At 42.4% G+C, this 24,959-nt stretch overlaps 1 protein-coding gene across 3 annotated transcripts in view; it reads right to left on the bottom strand.

Annotated features, from left to right (window-relative positions):
• SLC11A2 (solute carrier family 11 member 2) overlaps positions 1–24,959 on the bottom strand; it is a 164,347-nt gene that overhangs the window by 29,670 nt on the left and 109,718 nt on the right. For all 3 annotated transcript variants that reach the window (XM_040425925.1, XM_040425926.1, XM_040425927.1), the window contains 13 exons: positions 24,714–24,838; positions 22,838–22,963; positions 21,311–21,430; positions 20,182–20,288; positions 19,024–19,094; positions 17,085–17,152; positions 15,132–15,287; positions 13,911–14,069; positions 12,881–12,970; positions 9,068–9,187; positions 7,758–7,907; positions 6,313–6,386; positions 2,447–2,600 (listed from right to left, as the gene is read on the bottom strand). In XM_040425925.1, the coding sequence (XP_040281859.1) occupies positions 2,447–2,600; positions 6,313–6,386; positions 7,758–7,907; positions 9,068–9,187; positions 12,881–12,970; positions 13,911–14,069; positions 15,132–15,287; positions 17,085–17,152; positions 19,024–19,094; positions 20,182–20,288; positions 21,311–21,430; positions 22,838–22,963; positions 24,714–24,838 (1,520 nt within the window). The remainder of the gene's footprint in view (positions 1–2,446; positions 2,601–6,312; positions 6,387–7,757; positions 7,908–9,067; positions 9,188–12,880; positions 12,971–13,910; positions 14,070–15,131; positions 15,288–17,084; positions 17,153–19,023; positions 19,095–20,181; positions 20,289–21,310; positions 21,431–22,837; positions 22,964–24,713; positions 24,839–24,959) is intronic.

The raw sequence follows: 24,959 nt of genomic DNA, 5'->3' as shown, positions 1-24,959 counted from the left end.
TCTTTCTTAATGCATGTGCAATTTTTCAGCTACTCCAATGGCTTTTGAAGTCCCGCCTCTCCATACCAAGGGGGTGAGTTGGACCAAGCCCTCAGAAGGGGCTCACCCACTTATGCTGCATCTCTGGGAGTAAGCAGAAGGTGGCCTGACATGAAGTCTCCCCCCCCCTTTCCTCACTGGTGGTAAACAACAGCCGTGGGAAATCTAAGCAGCTGCCTAACACTCCAAAAATGATTGAGTCCCACAAAGCAGCTATAAGAAGATAACAAAGAGTTTTCAGGTTGCCATTTCCTCAGTTTGAATTGTAATCAAGAAATGGCAGTTAACAGGAACAGTAGAGGTGAAGAGAAGGTCTGGAAGACCTAGAAACATTTCAGAGACACCTGCTCATAGGATTGCTAGAAAGGCAAATCAGAACCCCCCGCTTGACTGCAAAAGACGTTCAGGAAGATTTAGCAGACTCTGGAGTTGTAGTACATTGCTCTAGTGTTCAGAGACACCTGCACAATTATGGCCGTAACGGAAAGGTCATCAGAAGAAAACCTCTCCTGCGTCCTCACCACAAAATTCGGCATCAGAAGTTTGCAAAAGAGCATCTAAACAAGCTTGATGCATTTTGGAAACAAGTCCTTTGGACTGATGAGGTTAAAATACAACTATTTGGCCATAATAAGCAAAGGTATGTTTGAAATAAAAAGGGCACAGAATTTCGTGAAAAGAACACCTCTCCAACCATTAAAGTGTAACTGCCGTTACATTTTTTATTCCCTAATGGTATAGTGCTTTTGTGATTTAAAATTTTGATCATTTTCAGTTTTACCTGCTAATAACTCCCACAAATGCATTCTACCTTCCTATTCAGCAGCTCTCATCCCACAGCGTTGCCATGTGCAGTCCATCTTCTCAGTATTATAACAAGAGGTAAGCTCTGGGAGGAGGAGCTCAGCCCTGACAGCCTGGAGCTGGGCTGAGGCAGAAAGTGCAGGGGGAGGGATGCTTTAGATGGTTATATCTTCTCAATGGTAGCAGCTAGAAATATGCAACTGGTCTTGAAAATGACAGCTCTAGTCCAAGCAACAGAGAAATAGAGTCGGAAATAAATCGCGGGTAAGATCTGCTTTTACTTTCAGCTTCATTCACAGCCTCCCAATTTCTATCATTGATATCTTCCCCTGTACTGAACAGATGTTATGTCATTCTGGTACTGTCTGAAAGCTTGGAATGTCAGCTTTCAGACAATATAAAGCCCATATTTCTAGCTGGTACCAAACCAGAGATATAAGCAGCTCACTGTCAGTCTGGAAGAGAATGAGGGACAGCTGGCTATTAAGAGGTTAAAATAAATGCTTACTGATTTAATATAATTGCAGGGCTTGTCTCTGGTTAGCTCTATGTGAGAATACACACTGCTCTGGGTACTGTGGGAAGTTATCTGCGTTCTTATTGGTCCTGCTAGTTCATGGGAAGAGACCAAGGGCTTATGTGAAGTTAGGGAAATACAGGATGGCCTCAAGGAAGGGCAAAGATCATCACAGGAAGAGCAGCAGAGGCCATCTTAGGAAGTTGCTGAAATAGAGGCACAGAGAAATATAGTTGCTAAGGGCTGAATACAGACATCAAAAAGGTAAAATTAGCTGAAAAATGCAGCTTTATTAATATCTTTCCTTCAGCATCACATATGTAAGGAATTTCATTTTTGGTAGTGAAATGGCAGTTACACTTTAAGCATGGGGGTAGATCAAACATGCTTTGGGGTTGTTGCAGCCAATGGCACAGGGAACATTTCATGGGTAGAGGCAAGAATCGATTCAATGAAATTCCAGCAAATTCTGGAAGCAAACATACCACCAACTGTAAAAAAGCTGAAGTTGAAAAGAGGATGGATTCTACAGATATAATAATCCTAAACACACCTCAAAATCTACAATAAACTACCTCAAATGGTGCAAGCTGAAGGTTTTGCCATGGCCCTCACAGTCCCCTGATCTCAACCTCATTGAAAATCTGTAGACAGACCTAAAAAGAGAAGTGCATGCAAGACGGCCCAGGAATCTAACAGGAATGGAAGATTTTTGCAAGGAAGAATTGATGAAAATCCCTCAAACAAGAATTGCCAAAGGGGGTGCTACTAGATACTAACCATGCATGGTGCCCAAAGTTTTGCTTCAAATACAAAGGTAATGTGTCATCTTTAACTTTATGTCTTTTGGAGATCATTTCATCTTCAACTTGCTTAACTGTTAACAGTATCATTAATTTTGAGCAGGGGTGCCCAAACTTTTGCATGCTACTGTAAATATAATTACTATGGTGGTCTATACTAGAGAGTGTATCATACACATTGTACATAATACATATTATACTTTTCTATTTTGTGAAATCATAAAGGATGATGTATGGTTATAGTGCAAATTGGCATATAATGAAATAGCATTATTATACTTACCAGATATCCTACAAAGCATAGATAGGCAACGGACAAGACAGCTGCTCCCACATAAAATGCCACATGACCAAGAGAAGACACGTACACTACCACAAAGTACATGTTTATGCAGCATACTAATAGTATGAGGATACCGCCAGCAATCTTCCATCCCCTGTAGTAAGAAAAGAAAAAATATATAAAATGGCCCATATCTTTTGGGGTTTTCAAAACATGTTTGCATAATGGCTGTACAATCATAACTGTGAAGGATTAGGTCTTTTTGGAGCTTCCCTAATGTAATTTTTATTTATATATTATTCCCTGTTTCAGCTGCACAGCTAGATGCATTTCTCTCACAAGCAGGGGCATCTCCCTTTTGCAGAATCTGCCAGCACTGTACTGCTGTGATGGCCTTTCCCTTACTTCCCACTACATTTGTTTTCAGCTTTGGGGCTCACAGAACAGATAAGGAGGGGAAGATCAAACTTACAGAAAGGCAGGAGGCTCCTGTGAATTCAGAAATAGTTCTCTTATCATGCACAGGATCTCAGCTAGCTCTGACACACTTCCACTTCCTCTTTGTCATCTTCTGTGTCTCTGTTACTAGGGTACTAGGGATGCCTCACAATAGACAGTGGACTGCAAATTAGGTTGAAGTGAGAGCCTTAGTGGCCATGAATTTACAGATTTTTTTCTTCAGGTGGATGCATGCAGTTTTTTACATGAAGTGATTTAGAAATTTGCTAGCTACACCATTCTGTTTTAAATAAAATTGAAATTGTGTACATATGCCAGTCTTAAACAAGTGGAGAAAACTGCACCAAATTTAATTTATAAAGTGCTTGTCTCTTAATAAATTTGGCACATCATCTCCTTGGCACTATTTTCTGTCTAAAGTTATCGGTCACGCCACCTCTCTGCTAAAGGGGTTGTCCTATCTGAAATGGGCCCCATCTCGTGCAGCTGAGAATGAAGAGGTCGCTGCACATGCGTGGCTGTCTCCATTCACTTCTATGGGACTTCCAAAAACAGCCAAGCGAGCTTACTCATACAAGTACAAATACTGGTATAAATAGTCATAAATGCTGTGTGCATTATTTGCGACTCGGACACAAAAAAAAATCATAAATCGACTGATAAATTCTCCCACTGTCTTGCTCACACTGTTCAGTGTCACCATCAGCCCATACTTCATCTTAGTGATCCACCAAGGTAATGAAATGCCAACATATATGACTTTTCTAAGCCAGCTTACCAACATGAAGATCCTTTAATAAAGATTCTGCTGGGAACCACTCGGAAAGAGAAGAGAATTGGGACACTAGGAAAGTGTGCCACGGTAGCAGACGTAGTATGGAGATTAAAGTGGTTCTGTCAGGTCTCCAATGCTCTCCTATCTACAGACAACATATCTCCATCCTCTCTAATGCTTACCTGAACTCTGTCTCCATTGTAGAGGCGGTTTAGTGTAATTCCAGCTATTCCTCCCATTCAAGTGAATGAGAGGAAGCAGTAATTACCCTGCACCACCGCTACAATGGAGACAAAGTTCAGGTAAGCATTAGAGAGAGCGCAGTGCTCATAGTTACCTTATCATCTTCTTTTTTTAAACCAGCGTTTCTATAGGGCTGCCTCATGGGCGCATGTTTCTCCCTCTCCCCAGCTAATATCTATATGGGGTTTTGGGAAGAGCACTACAATTATTGCTCTGAGAATCAGTTTGTGGGGATACGCATTAGTCCATACCAGTACTTCTACCTGAATAAAAATGACGACAACCTACATTTTACATCTAATCAGTCCAGATAAACCTATTCTGTTTCTACATTTGTGGCTTACTGGGGACAAAGGGGACAACTGTATTTTATGTGCTAGGAGCTGCCGTCCAAGACACATGACAAGGAACTTACCTGTGGGAGAAGTCATTATGGCTAGGACAGTGCGTATTAAAGATATACTTTTTTTTTATCAGAATGAAAACATATTATAGCCAGATTACATAATCGAGGATACAGTGTTATGGCCCATGATCGGGGCAATTGTCAGTAAGAAGCATTCTTTAGGAACATGCTTTCCTAGTAACTGCCCTGTCTATAGGTGCTGCCAGCTTTTTACACCAGTCTTAGATTACCTACCCCCCCCCCCCCCCCCCCCCTCTCTGCGCTGCCGGAAACTCGGCTAATTTATGACAAGGTGCTCTCATCTACGGTAGTCCATGTGCCTGGAGAGAAAAGCCACTCCACTTCCTGAGTGGAGTCGTTTTTCGCCAACATTTACACATGGAAAGAGGCGTAAATGTAAGTAAATTTGCTGGGATCCATGTCCCGGCCCCCGCCAATCCCAAGTGGAGAACACTGTGCAAAAACGCCATTAAAAAGGTTGCAAAATGTGGGTTTGCATTTTCGCCAAAAAGTGTCAAGGCACGTTTAGTAATTGACCCCCAATGTGTTAGCGGTGTCACGCGGGGCAATGGGGACAGTTTACAAGTGTTTGGATGGGAGAAGGCCACCAAATCTATGAGAGGCCTAAAGTGCAGTTCGAAAGCAAGTCAGCCAATAGTTGGCATAGACAAAAGTGTCTAACCCTGCACTCATTTATAAGTCTGGTGTATCCGAGATTAGTGTGTGTCCTGTTCAGAGCACACCGATGTGCTATATTTAGAGATTTGTTCCGCTGTTTAACTATACGTGTGCACTACGTTAAGCACTACTCTGATAGGCAGTAAGGAGTTAATTGATTTGCGTTGCACTATCAGGGATTCCTGATTGGACATATCTAAGCACCTGAAATGCAATGCCTCTTTTCGTGAATACCCCTGATGTTTTAAGAATGTTACAATAAAAGATTAATGACTACATCAAATGCTGGACATCTTGGTTTGAATCGAATCTATAGTTATATTTTTCCCCTCTTTGCACCATCTGAAGATCTGGAAAAGGTCTACATTTTTGGCTAGTTGACCAAAAGCATTTTTTCAGCTTTTTTGGACATGTCTAAACAGCCTAAGTTTATGCCACCTTTAAGCCTCATGCAGACGTCCGTGGAACACGGTCCGTGAGATACCGGACTGGCATTGCAAGAGCGCACAGCGTCATTGGTTGGTATGACGTCGTGTGCTCCTGTAACGCCAGTCCGGTATCTCACGGACTGTGTTTCACGGACGTCTGCATGACGCTTTAGGATTAGTAAATCTGCCCCATTGTTCCAAGGCTTGCTTAAAGGATCAGACCCTTACTTATAGAGTAGCCATGCAATGTGTGGCACTAGAGAACGATTGCTTATATGACTACTACAGCCTGGCGGTCTCCAGAAGAAGAAACTACAGTTGCTATGTTGCAAGATCTCATTTAGAAAGCTGCAGGACCTTTTCTACTATCCTATGCCGGCCTAGTATGAGACTAATACATGTAATCTTGGGGGGAGATTTATCAAGACAGGCGCTTTCGGAGGATGCACCACATCTATGACAAGGCGCAGACCTCATCATAAATTAGGTATATCCTCCAGCAGTCCGCCATAGATTTCTGGCTTCATATGCACCAGAAAACTGGCATAAATGAAGATAAATTTGTCTCCATTGTTGGCCATGCCCCTTCACCGCCCTTGCTATGCCCCTTTTTGGAAAAGTGGTGAGGGTGGCGTAAAAAGTTTCACTTGCAACTTTTTTCACATTTAAAAGGTTTGCAAACAAACAGCTTGTAACTTTTTAACGGCACTTTTTTTTGGCACAAGAGGGATAATAAATATCGCCCTTGGAGCCTGGAGTTCTAAAATCAGTTCAAAAGAACTGGGAATTTCATGGTCATCTTTACAATATCTTCTGTATATTGCAAACATGATAGCAGTGCACACTGAACATCACCACATACTAGTTCTATACTTACAGTCCATTCGCAAAGTCATTCATCACAGGCCGAAGACTGGTGAAGGTCAGGACTGGTATCAAAGCGAATGGAAGCTTAAATAAAACAAGAAAAAGGCATGAGCCCAATAGCAGAAAGAAGAAATCCGTGGACAAGCTTACAGATAGCTTACATCCTGGGTGCAGGTCAGTCTTACCATAAACCGACAACCTCTACCACAGCACAGTACTGAACGTATAGTTACAGAGAACTGGACTGTGTATAAACAGGCATTCCCAAAGGAGGGCAGAGCTCCATCAGCATTTTCTAAAGATTTTTGCATGTTTTTTTTTAAATCAAATATCTATCCACATCTCAGCAAGGTCCTTTTCAAGCTATATTCAATTCTCAACCTGGCTTTCAATCACATGACTCAGCATTTATTTGCAGGAACTGGAATATTCCTTTAACCAACAGCCTATTTTTTTTGTATAATGAAACATTATAGTTTATATACTATTGCCGTAGGGGGAAATTTCTCAAGACCAGTGTTTTCTTTGTCAGTCTATGATTTCCCCTACGCTTTATGTTGTGGTGCATCCTCCAGCCGGCTGTGCACCCAACTGAAACCTACGGCAGCTCCCTAGCTATTGTACATTTCTGTCCTCAATTCACACCAGAAAACTGGGGTGAATGAAGATAAATGTGCCGGGCCTGCTGGCCCCAATCCCTCACTGCCATCGCCATGCCAACTTTTCGGAAAGTAAAAAGGCAGCGTAGAAACGCCACTTGCGACAAAGTTTTGTCACAGTGGAAATTACAGCCACAAAACGGGTATGGGGGGAATGATAAGAGAGGAGAGGATATGTGAAGGCTGTAGAGAACAAACTCTTGAAAATGTTTAATTTTTGAGAACAACTGGAAAAACTATTTTTACCCCAACATAAGTAGAATGCAATTATAAAAATGCCCCCCATGTGATCTAGCAATTTTCCTGAGTGGGCTATTTAAGGCTATTTCCGTGACTGTACTGAACAGTCATAAGAACCCCAGACTGCATATGACAGTAGAAAATATATTTAGTATGGGACTACAAAGATGCTTAAAGGGTTATCCTCGGGATAGGTCATCAGTATGTGATCTGTGGGGGTCTGACTTCTGGCACCCCCCACTGATCAACTATCGGAAGAGGCTCCAGTGAGCGCCTCAGCCTCCTCGCAGCTTACCAAGCACAGTGCCGTCCACTGGATAGTGGCTGTGTTTGGTATCGCAGCTCAGCCCCCTTCATTTGAAAGGTACTGAGGTGCGCCTAGGCCAAGTGACTGATGAATGTGACATCACTGGCCTAGGGAGAGGAGTCAGACCCCCTCATGGATCAGGTACCTATTACCTATCTAGAGCATAGTTCATCAGTATAAAACACTCAGAAACCCCCTTTAAACAGACCTGCCATGTACATTCATGATACAGCACAGATTCCATCTTACCTGTAGACTCTGAAGCACATTGAGGAAATCATTCATCCCTGTTAGGTGCTCAACATCTTGAAAAATGGCAACAAGCAAAGTGGGAGTAATTGCAATAGATCGAGTAAGGATCACCCTGGCAAATCGTGACCACTTCAAGTTAAGGAAACCCTATAAAGCAAAAACAGCAACACACGGATAAGAAAGCAAATAACCAAGTACAGTAAACCAGACATTACCTAAAATGCACCAGTCACACGGCCTTGTGGATGCTGACTAAGTTTAAAGAACACTAAACCACTGTTCCCTGATTGCCGTCACTTTAGGCTGTATATAGGGACAATTTGACAGTCCAGCCTTTCCTGGGAAGATATGACTTTATGTAGCACAGAGGGCCAGAAGCGCAAGTAAGGTTAAAAAATAGATTGTATAGAGAATCATTTAAAGGGGGATTCTCATCACAAATATGCCATTACTTTGTGATCTGTGGTGGTCCAACAGCTAAGTGAAGTGGCACCATTCTCAGGATCAGTGGGGCTCCTGACTGTTGGACCCTGACGGATGAAAAAATGATGCCATATCCTAGCAGTCAGTGTTTGTGCATACAAGCAAGAAAAACGGAATAAGGCTGGGTTCGCATCGCATTTTTCCCATCTGTTTAACCTATACAAAAAACGTATACTGTACGTTAAACGGATGCCTCAGTCTGATGCCATACAGTGGCATCCGTTCACCATAGAGTTCCATTGTATATATAAAAAAAAAAAAGTACACTTTTTTTTTTTACCGGACTATGCAGGATATAAGAACGTGGTGTGCTGTGTTTTTGTGTCTTTTTTTGTCAAACAGAGGCATAAAACGTGATGTGAACCCACCCTTAGGGTTCATTCACAGGTCCGCAATTTCGTTCCGCATTTTGCGGAACGGAATTGCGGACCCATTCATTTCTATAGGGCAGCACCATGTGCTGCCCGGATCAGGAATCACGGATCCGCACTTCCGGGTCCGCAATTCCGATCCCGAAAAAAATAGAACATGTCCTATTCTTGTCCGCAATTGCGGACAAGAATAGGCATTTTCTATTAAGTGCAGGCGATGTGCGGTCCGCAAAATGCGGAAACGCACATCGCCGATGTCCGTGTTTTGCGGATCCACGAATACGTGGATCCGCAAAACACACACGGACGTGTGAATGGACCCTTAGTGAGAAAGATGACATCCTAACCCCATGTGACGTGGTGGCACCTCCCCTGAAAATACAGTGCCAATAAAAGAATTTGTTTTTCTAGATGATAAATGAAAGCACCGTCATAGGCATCCTGTTTACTCACCTCCATAACAAACTGTCCAGAGTAAGTGCCAGTCATGGTTGAACTTTGACCTGCAGCCAATATCCCCACTGCCCAAATATAAAGAGCAGCAGGTCCAAAATAGCAGCCTAGAATGACACCCTAGAACAGAAGACACACCAGAGGTAAATTACAAAGAAACGCTACCTTTTTTCTTTTAGTCATTTAGTTCCAAATCTATATTTCATCTGTATCGTCACAATCACTTTGTATGTTCAGAGGTAGAACAATCTAATAAAGGTGCAGATCTTTGGAATTTAATTAAAAATATTTAAAAAGGATATGTGTCACCTCTCCTGACATGTCCGTTTTAGTACCTATTGGCCTACCCCATGTAATGACATTTCTTATTCTTAAGACGATTCTTATTACTCTAGAGTGATGGCGAACCTTTTACAGACTAAGTGTCCAAACTGCAACCCAAAACCCACTTATTTATCGCAAAGGGCCAACATGGCAAGTTACCCTAAATACTACAGTCCAATATAGTATATCTCCCATGTACTTTATCATAGCCTGCCTGCATCCAGTGCACTGCCTGTGCTGTTCATAGTGCGCCCTGCACTGATTTATGGCGGGAAAAGTCTAAGGCATATTGGTACACCATATACTTTTTTCAGGGTCGCCACAGAGAGGCCTCTGAGTGCCACCTCTGGCACCCGTGCCATAGGTTTGCCACTACTGCTCTAAGTGGTGCCATTCCTTTATTATTCTTTTTGCTGCACCGTCTGTGCAGAGACACAACTTGCACTGGTAACACCAAGATAGCCCTGCATTACAAATGCAGCAATTCATTCGTAAACTTCAAGGAGGAATAATGGGGGAACAGCACAACATAGAGCCATAACAACAGATGCTGTAGAAATGTTGGTATTTAACCACCTCCCGTCCGCCCATTGAATATAAACGTCCGGGAGGTGGTTCTCTATCTCTGAATGGACGTTTTAAAACGTCCATTCAGAGATCGCAGCTGCACGCTAATCGTGCAGCTGCTGATCGGGTTGCCCGCAGTCAGCAGGGCAACCCTTAGAGAAGGCATGGACAGTTCCCAGGTGTCCCTGCCTTCTAGATCGCTGTATACACATCGCTCACCAGGGCCGGGTGAGTGCAGGAGCTATAAGGTCTTTCAGAGACCTCGATCAGCCCTGCACTGAGGCTGTACAGCGCTGAATTACGCTGTACAGCCTCTCTGGGGGGGTGCATTTCTCCTGTAACTGGGGCTACTATGTCAGCCCCAGTTACAGGAGAAATCAACAGTGAAAAAAAAAAAAAAGTGAAGTAAATGTCCCCCAGAGGGTACGCAAAGTGTAAAATAAAAAATAAAAAAGTTTCACATGTAAAATAAAAATTCCCCATGTAAGGAATAAAAAAAAAAATTTAAAAATAGAAAAAAAAAAAAAATATATACATATTTGGTATTGCCGCGTCCGTGATGGTCGGCTCTATAAATATATTACATGATCGACCCAGTCCGATAAACTCTAAAAAAAAAATTTAAAAGCCATTTATGTCCCACAAAATAGTACCAATAAAATGAACAGTCACCTCATACCGGAAAAAATTAGCCCCCTACATAAGAAAATCGCTAAAAAAATTAAAAAACGATAGCTCTCAGAACATGGACACATTAAAACTAAATATTGTTTCAAAAATGCTATTATTGTGTAAAACTTAAATAAATGAGAAAAAGTATACATATTAGGTATCGCCACATCCGTAACGATCTGCTCTATAAAAATGTCACTTGACTGAACCCCTCAGGTGAACGCTGTAAAAATAAATAAATAAATAAATAAAAACTGTGCTAAAACAACCAATTTTTTGGTCACCTTGCCCCATAAAGTGTTATAATGAATGATCAAAAAATCATATGTACCCAAAAATAGTACCAATAAAACTGGGACCTTATCCCCTAGTTTCCAAAATGGGGTCCCTTCTTGGGAGTTTCTACTGTAAGGGTGCATCAGGGGGGCTTCAAATGGGACATGGCATCTAAAAACCATATGGCGCTCCCTTTCTTCTGTGCCCTGCCGTTTGGTCATACAGCAGTTTATGACCACATGTGGGGTGTTTCTGTAAACCGCAGAATCTGGGTAATAAATATTGAGTTTTGTTTGGCTGTTAACCATCGATGTTTAAAGAAAAAAAATGGATTAAAATGGAAAATCTTCCAAAAAAGTGAAATTTAAAGATTTGATCTCCATTTTCCTTTAATTCTTGTGGAGCGCCTAATGGGTTAACAAAGTTTGTAAAATCGGTTTTAAGTAACTTAAGAGGTGTAGTTTCTACAATGGGGTCATTAATGGGGGCATCCACTATGTAGGCCCCACAAAGTGACTTCAGACCTGAACTGGTCCTTAAAAAGTGGGTTTTGGCAATTTTCTTAAAACTTTTAAGAATTGCTTTTAAACTTCTAAGCCTTCTAACGTCCCCAAAAAATAAAATTACATTTCCAAAATGATGCCAATATAAAGTAGACATATGGGGAATGTTAAGTAATAAATATTTTATGAGGTATCACTTTCTGTTTTAAAAGCAGAGAAATTGAAATTTAGAAAATTGCGAATTTTCAAAATTTGGGGTAAATTTGGGATTTTTTTATAAATAAAGGTGAAATATATTAACTCAAATTTATGACTAGCATGAAGTACAATGTGTCACAAGAAAACAATCTCTGAATGACTTGAATAAGTAAAAGCGTTCCAAAGTTATTACCACATAAAGTGAGATATGTCAGATTTGCAAAATTAGGCCTGGTCAGGAAGGGGGCAAATGGCCCAGATGTGAAGTGGTTAATAAAACAGATGTGTCAGGAAAGGTGACAGGCTTCTCTCTGAGAATGTTTCAAGATTGCTTCCAGGATCCCGTCCTGGAAAACGACGTAACTAGGATGGGTTGCGCCATTCCTATAGCTGCTTGGGGTTGCTATACTGAACTCCAGTGCTGCAATCACTTCACACCGATGAGATGTGCTGTCAGGCTACTCAGCCTGACAGCATATCTTCTATACGATCATACTGGTACTACATACTGTAGAGCAAGATCTTCTGTCATGGCTGAGCAGTTTAACAGAAACAGGGAGCAGGATTACATCCCTCCTCTCAGTACCTGTCAGGCTGCTCAGCCATGACAAAGGATTGCCTCATTACTCTTTACTGTAAAGCACAATTCCCGCTCTACAACTGGCAGTACTGGAGCAAACGTGAAGTGACTGCAGCACAGAATCTCAGTATAGCGAGGCCTTCCCCCTTAAAGGGGTTGTCCGGGTTCAGAGCTGAACCCGGACATACCTCCATTTTCACCCCGGCAGCCCCCCTGACTTGAGCATCGAGGCAGTTCATGCTCCGATGCTCTCCTTTGCCCTGCGCTAAATCGCGCAGGGCAAAGGCATTTTTAGGAGTTCCAGGGATGTACCGGGGCTCTCCATGGGTCTGCGAGGAAGCCCGGTGACATCACCGGCAGTGATGGGCGGGCTTTAGCGCTGCCCTAGCCCAGTGCTAAAGCCCGCCGATCAGAGCCGGTGATGTCACCGAACACACTGCCCAGCAGTATGTTATGATAAACAACAGAGCCCGTGCCCTGCGTGATCTAGCGCAGGGCAAGAGAGCGCATCAGAGCATGAGATGCTCCGATGCTAGCATCAGGGGGGCTGCCTGGGTGAAAATAAGGGTATGTTGTTCAGCTCTGAACCCGGACAACCCCTTTAAGGAGCTGTAGTCAGATTCTAGGGTGTGTTCCTGGGGGCCATCTAGATACATTCCCGGACAACCCCTTTCAGTTTGAAGATATACTCACCCCCTTGTAAATGTCCACTTTCAAAGTATCTGTGTTGTTGGGAAATAAATAACTTTGGCCACCAGTGGTCTGGTTAAAGCACTCGGTAAACTTAAAAAGGAAAAAAGAAAATTAGAGAGATTTTAAACGCTTGGGAGAAATGTAACAGTAATCTACATGTTTATATGTCTGATTAGTGAATAAATCAGGAACAAAATCAATATTCTGAAATCAAAATTTAATGTAACCCATCTGAAAAAATAAAACAGTGGTATATTAAAGGGGTTGTGCAGGGGTTTTATACTGATGACCTATCCTCAGGATAGGTCAATATCTGATCTGTTGATGTCCGACAACCGACACCCCCGCCGATAAGCTGTATGAAGAGGATGCGGCGCTCTATGTGAGCACTGCTTCCTCTTCATTACAGTATGCGCTATCTCCCCCGTAGTGGTGGCGTAGGGTAATTACAAGTACTCGCTCTATTCAAGTGAATGGAGAAAGTATTTGTAATTACACTCGCTTCCGAAACGACAGGCAATTTAATGAAGGGGAAGCAGCCCTCACATGGAGCTCCACCTCCTATTCAAACAGTGGATTATCCTGAGGATACGTCATTAATATAAAACCCTGCACAACTTCTTTAACCCCATTTGGGACCATGTCATTTTTGGCCTTTAGGATCACAATACATGTTTAGTTTTTTTATCTCAGCATCCCAGAGCTAAAAGTTTGTATCAATGCAGAAATATGGAGATTTTTTGGCAGAACAAGTTGTGTTTGTACACTTAGCCTCGTGGTGTACTTTATATATCAGCATTTAATTTGAAGAGACAGACATTTAAAAATGCTTTTATTCAGCTTTTTTTCCATTGTTATAGTTGTGAGTCCCATTAGTGTGCATCAGTTTTCTAACATAAGATAGATTTAATTTTACACAAAAAAATAAATAAATAAATGCCGGCATATTGTACCTGTGCATAGAAATATGGCACCAGTATACAGAGTACTGGCAGGTAAAAGGTAAGGTATTATTGAATAAAGGCCTTACCACTTCTGCATTGGTTTTCCCATAGAAGGCCTCAGCAAACACTGCCACCACAAAGACGTTGATTATGAAAGACAGAAATAAGGCTATGCTGGACTCAATGAAGAAATATTTGTTGGCCTCTCTCACTTCTTTCTTGTTAGAACGATTTATTTCTCTGGACTGGAAGGCAGAAAGAGGTTCATTTATAATTTTTATTAGGAATTTGATTAAACACATTTAGCAGTGAAAGCAACGTTGACCAAGACAGCACAAAACTACAATGGATAAATTCCAATATTGAAAGTACATATTAAAGGGGTTATCCAATGCTAAAAAATGCTCCCCTATATGCTGGGCCCCTCACATTGAATATACACACCCCGCTCCCCTCCTGGTCCCCGCACCGCCACTGCTGCTTCTCCTCACATCCGGTGTCGGGGGAGGGGTGGTAGCCAATGGCAGATGGGGACGAGCCTCCCTAGCATAGCGGGTGACGCTAGGGAGGCTCATCCCGGCCTGCCATTGGCTGCTCCCCCCGACACTAGATGTTTTTGCACAGGGAGAAGCTGCAGCGGTGCGGGAAGCCAGGTAAGTATATTCAATGTGAGGGGCTCGGCATATGGGGGGACATTTTATAGGATTGGATAACCCCTTTAATGCTAGGTCGGATAAAACCATGAAGTGCACAAAATTAAAAGGGGTTTTCTGGAAAGAAAATATAAGATAGTTCATCAACATCCGATTGGTGGGGGTCAAACATCCAGCACCGCTAGTGATCAGTTGTTTGAAATGACCACGGCGATTTGGTGAGAGCGCGGCAGTCTCTTCACAGCATACCAAGTGTGGCGCCGTCCACTGTATAGCAACTGTACTTGAGATTGCAGACCAGGGCCATTCACGTGAGTGGGCTGAGCTGCGTTTAGGCCATGTGACTGATGGATGTGCAGTCACTGGCCTAGGAAGAGGATGTGGCAATCACCGGAGAGCTGTGGAAGTCAGACCCTTACCAATCAGACATTGCTGACTTATCCTGAGGATAAGCCATCAATATGACACTCTTGGAAAACCCCTTTAACCATATATATAAAAAAATAAAAACACTGAAAGTCTGCCCTGGCTCTGTAGCACCATATGCATGAAGAGTGCACATACACAGTGGGGGGTTTATTTTATTTTTTTTAAGCACAACTATACACCAAATATATAGTTAGTAAAACATTTACGTATTTACATATTGAATACCTTGACCAAGGCTGAATGTAAGTACATATTGTGGGGCATAATGACAGCTCCCACTATTCCCACTGCTTGTTCAAGTTGAGGGGTTCCACAGCCATCACAGTAAGGAAAAAACATGCCCTTAAGAAGTTTTCCTTGGTCTGGACTGACACGCACATACTGAATAAGAAAAGGAGAGAGAATTCATGTATACAGTATACCATATCACAAACACTTCATAGTACTAAAGTCCCTGACATCACAAAAAGAACCAAACAGAACAGCAAGGAAAGGAGTTGTCTGTAAAAAACAACAGAGAAAACAGAGAAAATAGTTTGATTTTTGGTAAGTGCCACAGAACTACTTGGGGAAGCAATTTGAAAACATACATTACAGGGGAATGTATTTCTAGATTATGTAAGAGGTGTAAGGCATCTTGCACATGTGTTTTTTGTGGTCTGCATACCGAGGACATGCCGCCATTTTCTTTTTCCCTTCTATAGAAATGCTCTATTATTTTCTTCAAAACTGACAATTGTAGGACTTTTTATTTATTTTTGCAGGTTTTTTGCAAAAACTGTGTGATGTCCACATTTTTTGTGGTCCCTTTGAAATGAATGGGTACACATTTGATCCACAAAAAAATGCGCATCGGATGCAGAACAAAAATAAGGTTGTGTGCCTGAGGCCTAAGATTTTCATATCTTGGACACTGTAATTGAAAATAACTTTTCTGTAATTATATATATATATCAAAGTGCTGGCCAATCCACATTCTTAGGCCTCTTTCACACAAATGTGTGCGCTCGGTGGCCGTATTGCGGAATGCATTTGCAATACACGGGCGCCGTTCCGTGGGCATTCCGCATCACGGATGCGGACCCATTCCCTTGAATGGGTCCGCAAATCCAGAGATGCGGAATGGTGCGGAACGGAACCCTACGGAAGCACCACCGAGTGCTTCCGTGGGGTTTCGTCCCGTACTTCCGTTCCGCAAAAAGATAGAACATGTCCTATCTTTTTGCGGAACTGGCGGATCGCAGACCCATTAAAGCGAATGGGTCCGCGATCCGCTGCGGCTGCCCCACGGTTGGTGTTCGTGCATTGCGGCCTGCAATTTGCGGGCCGCAGCACGGAGACGGGGTGCACACGTTTGTGTGCAAGAGGCCTTAAAGGGTTTCTGTCACCCCACAAAACTCTTTTTTTTTTTTTGGATAGTTAGATTCCTCATAGCGCGATATAGGAGAATATAATAGTCTTACTTACTTTCATGCGGCCGATTCTTTATAAAACAAAGTTTTATAATATGTAAATGAGGGCTCTACCAGCAAGTAGGGCGTCTACTTGCTGGTAGCCGCAGCAGAAAACCGCCCCCTCGCCGTGTTGATTGACAGGGCCAGCCGTGATCTCCTCCTCCGGCCGGCCCTGTCAGTAATTCAAAAATTGCGCGCCTCTGGTCATTCGGCGCAGGCGCTCTGAGATGAGGAGGCTCGTCTCCTCAGCACTCCCTCAGTGCGCCTGCGCCGATGACGTCTTCTCTTTCGATGATGTCATCGGCGCAGGCGCACTGAGGGAGTGCTGAGGAGACGAGCCTCATCTCAGAGCGCCTGCGCCGAATGACCAGAGGCGCGCGATTTTTGAATTACTGACAGGGCCGGCCGGAGGAGGAGATCACGGCTGGCCCTGTCAATCAACACGGCGAGGGGGCGGATTTCTGCTGCGGCTACCAGCAAGTAGACGCCCTACTTGCTGGTAGAGCCCTCATTTACATATTATAAAACTTTGTTTTATAAAGAATCGGCCGCATGAAAGTAAGTAAGACTATTATATTCTCCTATATCGCGCTATGAGGAATCTAACTATCCAAAAAAAAAAAAGAAGAATTTTGTGGGGTGACAGAAACCCTTTAAATGGTATAAAGTCTGACAGAACTAGGCCAAGACAAACTCTATTCACAAAAGTAATTGAACAACTCACCTCGTAGCCAAACGTTATTGCCATTATTGTAATCAGTACCCCAAACAACGCTTCCAATTTCCTCAAACCTACAAAAAAACACAAACACATTTAGAAAAAAAAAAATCCATATACTTTTAAAATGTTATCAGTTAAGAATTTACAGACTGTACACCACAAAGCAGAACATAATAGATAAAAGTGAGATCTACTACTAGCAGCTGTGAAAACAATACCTTGTTCCTGAATTGAGCAACGTACCCCCATCATGGTTTCCTACACAAGTAACAGATTATGGATGCCAGCTACTAATACCTAGCACTGCACATGATCGGACGGGTTGTCACCCATTACATTTTGCGTACATGTATTCTTTTATCTTGCCTCTGACCCAAATAGCAGGAAGTTTCAAACCATGCTACAGTACATAGATCAGGAGGGAATAGATTTAAAAAAATTTAAAGATAAAATGATGGAATATTGCTTGGATATACCGTCATTTTCTCATTGGTAGGGATCCAACTGTCAGGACCGCACATGTCCTGGTGGCACTCCTACCCACCTGCTGCTGCAGGGAACTGTAGCACAACTCCACGTTCTCAGGATCAGCTGAGATCCCAATTGTCAGAACCCCACCAGAATGTTATGGCTACCCTAGCGGTCTGCTATAACCATACAACATGGGAATATTCCTTACACCTAAATAATAAGATGTTCACCTTGGACCAGGCCTCGAAGGAGTTGCCCAGCTCTTTTCTCGAGATCAAACATGGAAAATTGCTGCTTAATGCAGAAGGGAATAATTGCCAAGGCAATAATCCCACTCCCAGTAAGTATAGTGCACGTATCCTATTAATTAGCACAGGACAGGTGCACGGTACTTGCTGGTCACAGGGCAACTGCCTCAGGAACTGTTCCGCCTAGCGCACAGTAGTGTCTCTCCATGCCCAATCTGATCCAAGAGGGGCTGAACAATCCCTTAAAGGGAACCTTGGGTATAGAGCTGAGGACATGGGTTGCTAGATGGCCGCTAGCACATCCGCAATACCCAGTCCCCATAGCTCTGTGTGCTTTTATAGTGTAAATAAAACGATTTGATACATATGCTAATTAACATAAAAGAGTCATATCTTACTTGTATGACCAGAGAAGAGTCATATTTTCAAGCTCTGACTCATCTCAGGTTAATTTGCATATGTATCAAATCGGTTTTTATACACAATAAAAGCACACAGAGCTATGGGGACTGGGTATTGCGGATGTGCTAGCGGCCATCTAGCAACCCATGTCCTCAGCTCTATACCCAAAATCCCGGTGACAGGTTCCCTTTAAAGAGGACCTGTCACCTCTCCTGACATGCCTGTTTTAATAGCTTCATGCATTCCCCACGTACTAACAATTCTGGATCATCTGTTCTTCTGTCTCTGTGATGTGCAATTCCTTTACTATTCCTACTAGAAGTTATGAATTAATTGCTAGCAGTCTGCAGTAAGAGTACAGAGGGGTGGTAACCAGTTGGGGGGGTGTCCCTGCACAGACTGACAATGGCAGCACAGGTCCCCCCCCCCCCCCCCCCTTCCCCAACTTGTTACCACCTCCCATGTATCCTTACTGCAGACTGCTAGTAATTCATTCATAACTTTTAGTAGAAATAATAAAGGATTGGCATAACATAGAGCCATAAGAATAGATGCTCCGGAATTGTTATTACACGGGGAATGCATGAAGTTATTAAAACAGACATGTCAGGAGAGACGACAGGTCCTCTTTAAAAAACACATCTCATCAACTTGAGAAATGAATACTGCCTCCATGACTGCCATGTACAGGGGCTTCCTGAGCACCCCTTAAAAAAGCTGAAGCATAGGTCTCTGCGTGTGAATTGGAAATACTCCCTAAAGATTTATAGACTGTTTTAGCACAGGTTTGAAACCTCTGCAAGACAAATTCTTATACACACCATACTTATCCAGGAAGAGGAAGAAAAACGTGTCTGCAATTGTAATCAACACTCCTCCCCACAATGGAATTCTGAAGAGACAAAGACGAGAAGGTGTCAGATAGTCTGGTAAGTGTCTACTGTCCGGAACACACATGAATAGCTGATATTTCATCTACAAAGTGTCATTAAGTGGGCAGGACTGAGAAATGGGCATACTACCACACACTGTACTTCGACCTGCTTCACTACATACAAGACTATAAATCAAAAATAATCACCATTTTTTTCTAAATAATTACAAACATATTTCTTCCACCAACAAACTGCAAGAAAAAAATCCAGCAGTGTTGGATTTTTTGCGATTCGCAAGTCGTGGTTGCAGCAAGTCGTGCTGCCATCCCATTCAGTCTTATGACTGACCTGCTACACTGAGATACTTGGGCGCAACATGTATAGCGGAACCTATAGTCCACCTAACAGCCCCACACCTGTCCATGGGTTGTCTGGTATTGCAGCTCAGCTCCATTGAAGTGAAAGGCTCTGAACTGTAATACCACACACAACCTGTGAACAGGAGCGGCACTATTTTCTCTGGTCCTGGAGGAATCCAGAAGTTTTGACCATGCAAAACCTCTGACAACACTAGGAAGAGGCTAGTTTTTAATCAGGGTACAGTGAATATGCACTTTTATTCAGCCAGGTTCTGCAAGTGCCCAGAAGGTGGAACTTCACTATAAAGTGATCTCTACTATGGGCTGCTTCACAGCCCCTCCATTCTGAGTGACAATTTTAGCATCCAACCAGAGCACTACAGCTGTCTCAGTGCAGAGGGGAGGGGCTATGAAGCAGCTCAATACAGAGAGCACATCACAGTGAAGCTCCGCCCTAGGCACTTGCAGGAGTTAAATCTAGCAGACTAAAAGTTCATATTCACACTACCTCTGATAAAAGCTCAATAAAAGGTATGTTTGTCCTGCACTGCAGCAGTTTTACATGGTCAAAACTGCTGTCACTTTATTCTATTGTGATGAATGAAATTGTTGCTCAGACAGACACAATGCATAAAATCAGACAGATAGTCTGTGATGAGCGTACAAGCATATTTAAACCAATCTACAAGGACATTGTAGATAGCGATGAAGTGTTGTAATGTTTAAGAAAGAAGAAGAAACTTACATTCCCACAGACAGAAGGTTGATAGCAATAGCTGAGCCAATGACCTCTTGCATATCTGATCCAATGATAGCTATCTCTACCATAAGCCATAAGAGTATGCGGGGAGCCTAAGAAAACACAGTAAGATGAAAGTCACATACTGCTATGAGGCAGATTCACACATAGGTTTCTAGTGGAGTTTTCAGCACCTTTCCTTTTTTTTTTTTAGGTCTTTTTTCGCACATTTGGTTTTTAGTGTAATTTTTAATGAGAAAAAAAAAAAGCAGCTCCACATGTTACCTATAGGACTTATGAAATGCAGCAAGGTTTTTTGGCTACTGTTTTTTTTTCGATGTTTTTTTTCTCTCTGACATTTTAAAAAAATGTAGCATGTTAAAGCAAAGGTGTTTTCTTCCGTCATTTTTCCTACTCCTTTATGGGACAAAAAAACTGCAAGTGGTTGTATGGTGTTTTTTTTTTTTTAACAGCCAGAAAACATCTGTGCGCAAAGGAGCCCTAACAAGGATGATTTAATATGGGCCTGTTATGACTGTTGCATTGCTGAGAGTTCTCAGAGACATACAGTCCTCCGAGACAATAAGCACCTACAGTAAGAGCATACAGGCCTCGTGAAGTAAGTACCAGACAAGAAAGGCTACTTTCACATTGCATGTTCCTTTCTGGTTTTGAGATCTGGCAGAGGATCTCAAAACCAGAGGAAAACGCTTCAGTTTTGTCCCCATTCATTGTTAATGGGGACAAAACTGAACAAACCGGAATGGAGTGCGCCAGAATGTATTCCGTTCCAGTTTGTTGCATTCCCATGCTGGACACAAAAACGCTTCAAGCAGCGTTTTTGTGTGATGCACAGGAAACTGAACATGCCGAACACGAAAAAAACGGATCCGGAGTCCATTGACTTACAATGGTTTTAATGCCAGATTCGGCATGTTCAGTTTTCCAAGCCGCACACACGACATGATCATTTTAGATAAATATATATATAAGTTGTATTAATCAGACGGATGCGTTTTGCTGCGATTTTGAAATCCCATGCCGGATCTCAAAAGCGGACAGCAAAAACGCTTATGTGAAAGTAGCCTAAAAGGTTAGGAACATGTACCCAAATAATACAGATCAAAGAACATACCTTTGGATACTGCCTGTTGCATACTTCTGCTAAGTGAAGACCGGTCACTACTCCTAACCTAGCTGCCAGACGCTGCAGAAGGAGGCCAATAATGGTGGCAAACAGAAGAACCCACAGTAGCTGAGGAAACATAAAACCATTAGTACATACATATATTCAAAAGCGTCGTATTTGAACATAAGCTGCAAATCAGCAACAAAGTTATGAGATAAAAAATAACCCTTATGAATGAAAGCAGAATACAGTATTATAATGATCATGGCACCTGACTGCTCGATTGGTCAAAAGGCACCATTTGGGCATGCCCATGGCTCTCGTGTCTAAAGGAGTTGTACCTATAACCAGATGGTGCCACACATTCCAAAATCCTGTATTAGCACCTGCTGCACCGCTTTTATAGATGATCTTCATAAATCGGTGCCATAAAGGTCTGAGAGGTGCAGAGGTGGGACCTGCAACAGTCTAGAGGGCGCTTACTTGGCTATTTTCGTAACTCCCAGAGAAGTGAATGGAGATAGCCTTGGATGCATGCCCACATCTCTGTTCACGGTAAAGGGCCCATTCTTCAGATGGGCATCTGTCCCAAAGGTGGGCTGCTCCTATCGGATATGCCATAAATGTTCACGTGGGACAACCCCTTTTTTTTAATCACATTTTTAAAGTACACATTAGCTTTTTTATTTGTTCTGGTACACCATGCCTACAGACTAAGGCAGGCTATATACTATAATGAAAATGAGACCCTTTTCTTCTGACCACCCGCTTGTTGTGACAAGAAGCATAGCCAATGCTGACCGACAGCAAATATCTGTTGGAGTTGAACTGCCATGTTGGATTTTTTGGGTTGTTGTCGAGTGCTGTGGCTGGAAGGTCGTTCATGATGAATGGCAGATCTGCCTCCCAACAATGGAAGCTCAGACTAGGCGCCACAGACCACAGAAGAGTTCAAACAGTCGTTTAGTCAATTTATGTTAATGTCCAAAACGAAAACCTTCACAGACCAACCATGAACAGCGGTGGGCCAGGTTTAATGTCATTGATCTTCTACTGCAGGTCATGTAAATGGTTACAAATAGCAAAACAGCCATAGTATAACCTGAAGAACCTGTGTCCTATTTTCCAACTAACTACTATATGTACTACACAAACATAGAAGAGGATTCTTTACGGTAAGAGCAGTGAGACTATGGAACTCTCTGCCTGAGGAGGTGGTGATGGTGAGTTCACTAAAAGAGGGGCCTGGATGTATTTCTGGAGTGTAATAACATTATCTGCTATAGTTAATAGATTTCTGGAGAGGTCATTGATCCAGGGAGTTGTTCTAATTGGAGTTGAGAAGGACTTTTTTCCCCCTAAAATTAGGAAAATTGGCTTCTACCTCATGAGGGTTTATTGCCTTCCTCTGGATTACCTTGCAGGATAACGGGATGAACTGGATGGACAGATGTCTTTTTTCAGCCTTATATACTATGTTACTACGTACATGAAGACATTTAATACCGTTTTAAACTGAAAATATCTATTCACCTTGAAGTTAGCTACAGAGCCAGATTGTAAATCAGATTCAATGTTTCCTGGATCCAGATAGGCAATGCTCATCAAGAAGCCCGGTCCGGTGAAGGCCCACAGCTTCCGGAAACTGAACCAAGAGTGCTGCAAAGATCAAAGAAAATATATGAATGACAATGAATGTATAAAACAGAGACTTGATCCAGCGTGCAGATAAATGAATCAGGCAGAGTTTATTAATCACATATTAAAAACTCCCATGGAGGCTGCAGAACACTGGGGTTTGTATTATGAGATTACTAAAGCTTACCGGATTCATTTATCTACAAGCGAGACCAAGTCTCGTTTATGGATCCCTAGTGTGCGTATATGCTACAATACAATGAAATACGTTATTGCGCCTGGTAATGCATACCTGCCACATTGAATTTCTGGTAAGTACAATGGAAAACTGAGCAAACCCATAATCCTGTATTTTGTTTTTTTATTATTAATGAAGTTTTGGAAATATTTTTTATACAAAGTAAACGTATCTAATTTACCCATAAATCTAATCGCAATTTTGTCCATTTCCATGATTATGTCACAAGACCACATTTTATATAATAGCAAATATATTGCTAATTTTACTAGTTTATATTATATCACTTCTACACAGACAAAAGTTCAGAAATACTGGAATTTTTTTTTAAAAGGTTTGTCTGGATTTAAAAAAAAATAGTTTATCACCGGAAAGCGGTATAACAGAGGTCCCTACCGATCCTGCAGCAATGACATCACTATTCTCATGAGAACTGCAGCCAATGACTGGTTGCCGCAGTCATGTGAATGTTGTACATGACATCAGGGACCATCAGAGAACGAACAGGGACCACCAGAGCGTTAGTAAGGTGTTTTTTTTGTTTTTAGTACCATTTCCAGCTGGTAGGTAATTTTCTTAAAATCACAGACAAACTCTTTATGGGGCATTTACTGTTTCAGATGACTTGCATTACTCACAAATAAATGAAAAAACTATAGAAATTAAATGTGGTATATATTTCTTCCAATTTCCATGTGTCTTAGGTTAAATCCTGTTTAAAGATAATGGGGGAGATTTATCAAGCCCCATATGCCAGAAAAGTGGTGTCAAAAACTTTTGCAAAAGCCCTGTTTTGTGACTTTTTTGCCCTCGTCATGCTCATCACTTTTAGGGCTCACTTTTAGGGCATACGGAGGGTCCGCAATACACAGGGCACCTGCCGTGTGCACCCCGCATTACGGATGCGGATCCATAAACCCGGAGATGAGGTGCGGAAGCACGGATCGGAACCCCATGAAAGCACTACGGAGTACTTCCGTGGTGTTTCTGCCCGTGCCTCTGCACCGCAAAAATAGTGCATGCACTACATTTTTGTGGTGCAGACCGTCGGATACGGATCGCATTCAAGTGAATGGGTCCGCGATCCGCATGTGGGTGCCCGTGCATTGCGGACCGCAATTTGCAATCCGCAGCACGGGCCCGGCCAGCACACGGTCGTGTGTATGAGCCCTTAGAAAAAGTGCACCAGACAGGACGGGGCAGGGACACATTCAGGATCACTTGTGCCAGCAACAACTGAAATGTATGCCAGCTATTAGCTGTTGTAGATTTCAGATTCTGTTGCATGGATCTGCCAAGATGAGGCAAATCTATTAAGAGCGGTGTGTCTCTTAAATCTGGTGCACCTCATGCCACCACTAAGCAGGTCAAGACTAATGTTAGAAATTTCAGTCCTGATTAAACTCCATCAATGTTTCCTGAAGCATTCATTGCGGTAGGTATGCAATAACATGGGACATATAGGACATCTTCAACTACGTAAAACAGGTACAATAAAACTAGCTATACCTATGCATTCTCCAGGTCACTTACCACCTCATCTTCTGGGATGGGTATCTTCTCATTAAAATAGGTTGCAAATGGTTCACCCTGGATGACTGGCTCGATAATGCCATCTGTGATGTCTGCTTTAGATCCAAAGTCTGCTGATTCACTTTCTAGAAAACAAAGAGCTTTGGGAGTCATTTACTATCCAGAAATACGCCTATATTAGGTGTTATTTGCGCGCCAATCTGCAACTTTTCCAAGATCACGCCAGGTCTAAAAAAGTGGGCGTGG

Source organism: Bufo bufo, chromosome 3, assembly GCF_905171765.1.
Source record: "Bufo bufo chromosome 3, aBufBuf1.1, whole genome shotgun sequence".
Classification (NCBI taxonomy): domain Eukaryota; kingdom Metazoa; phylum Chordata; class Amphibia; order Anura; family Bufonidae; genus Bufo; species Bufo bufo.
Note: the sequence above shows the minus strand (reverse complement) of the source record. Positions and strands in the feature narration are given on the sequence as shown.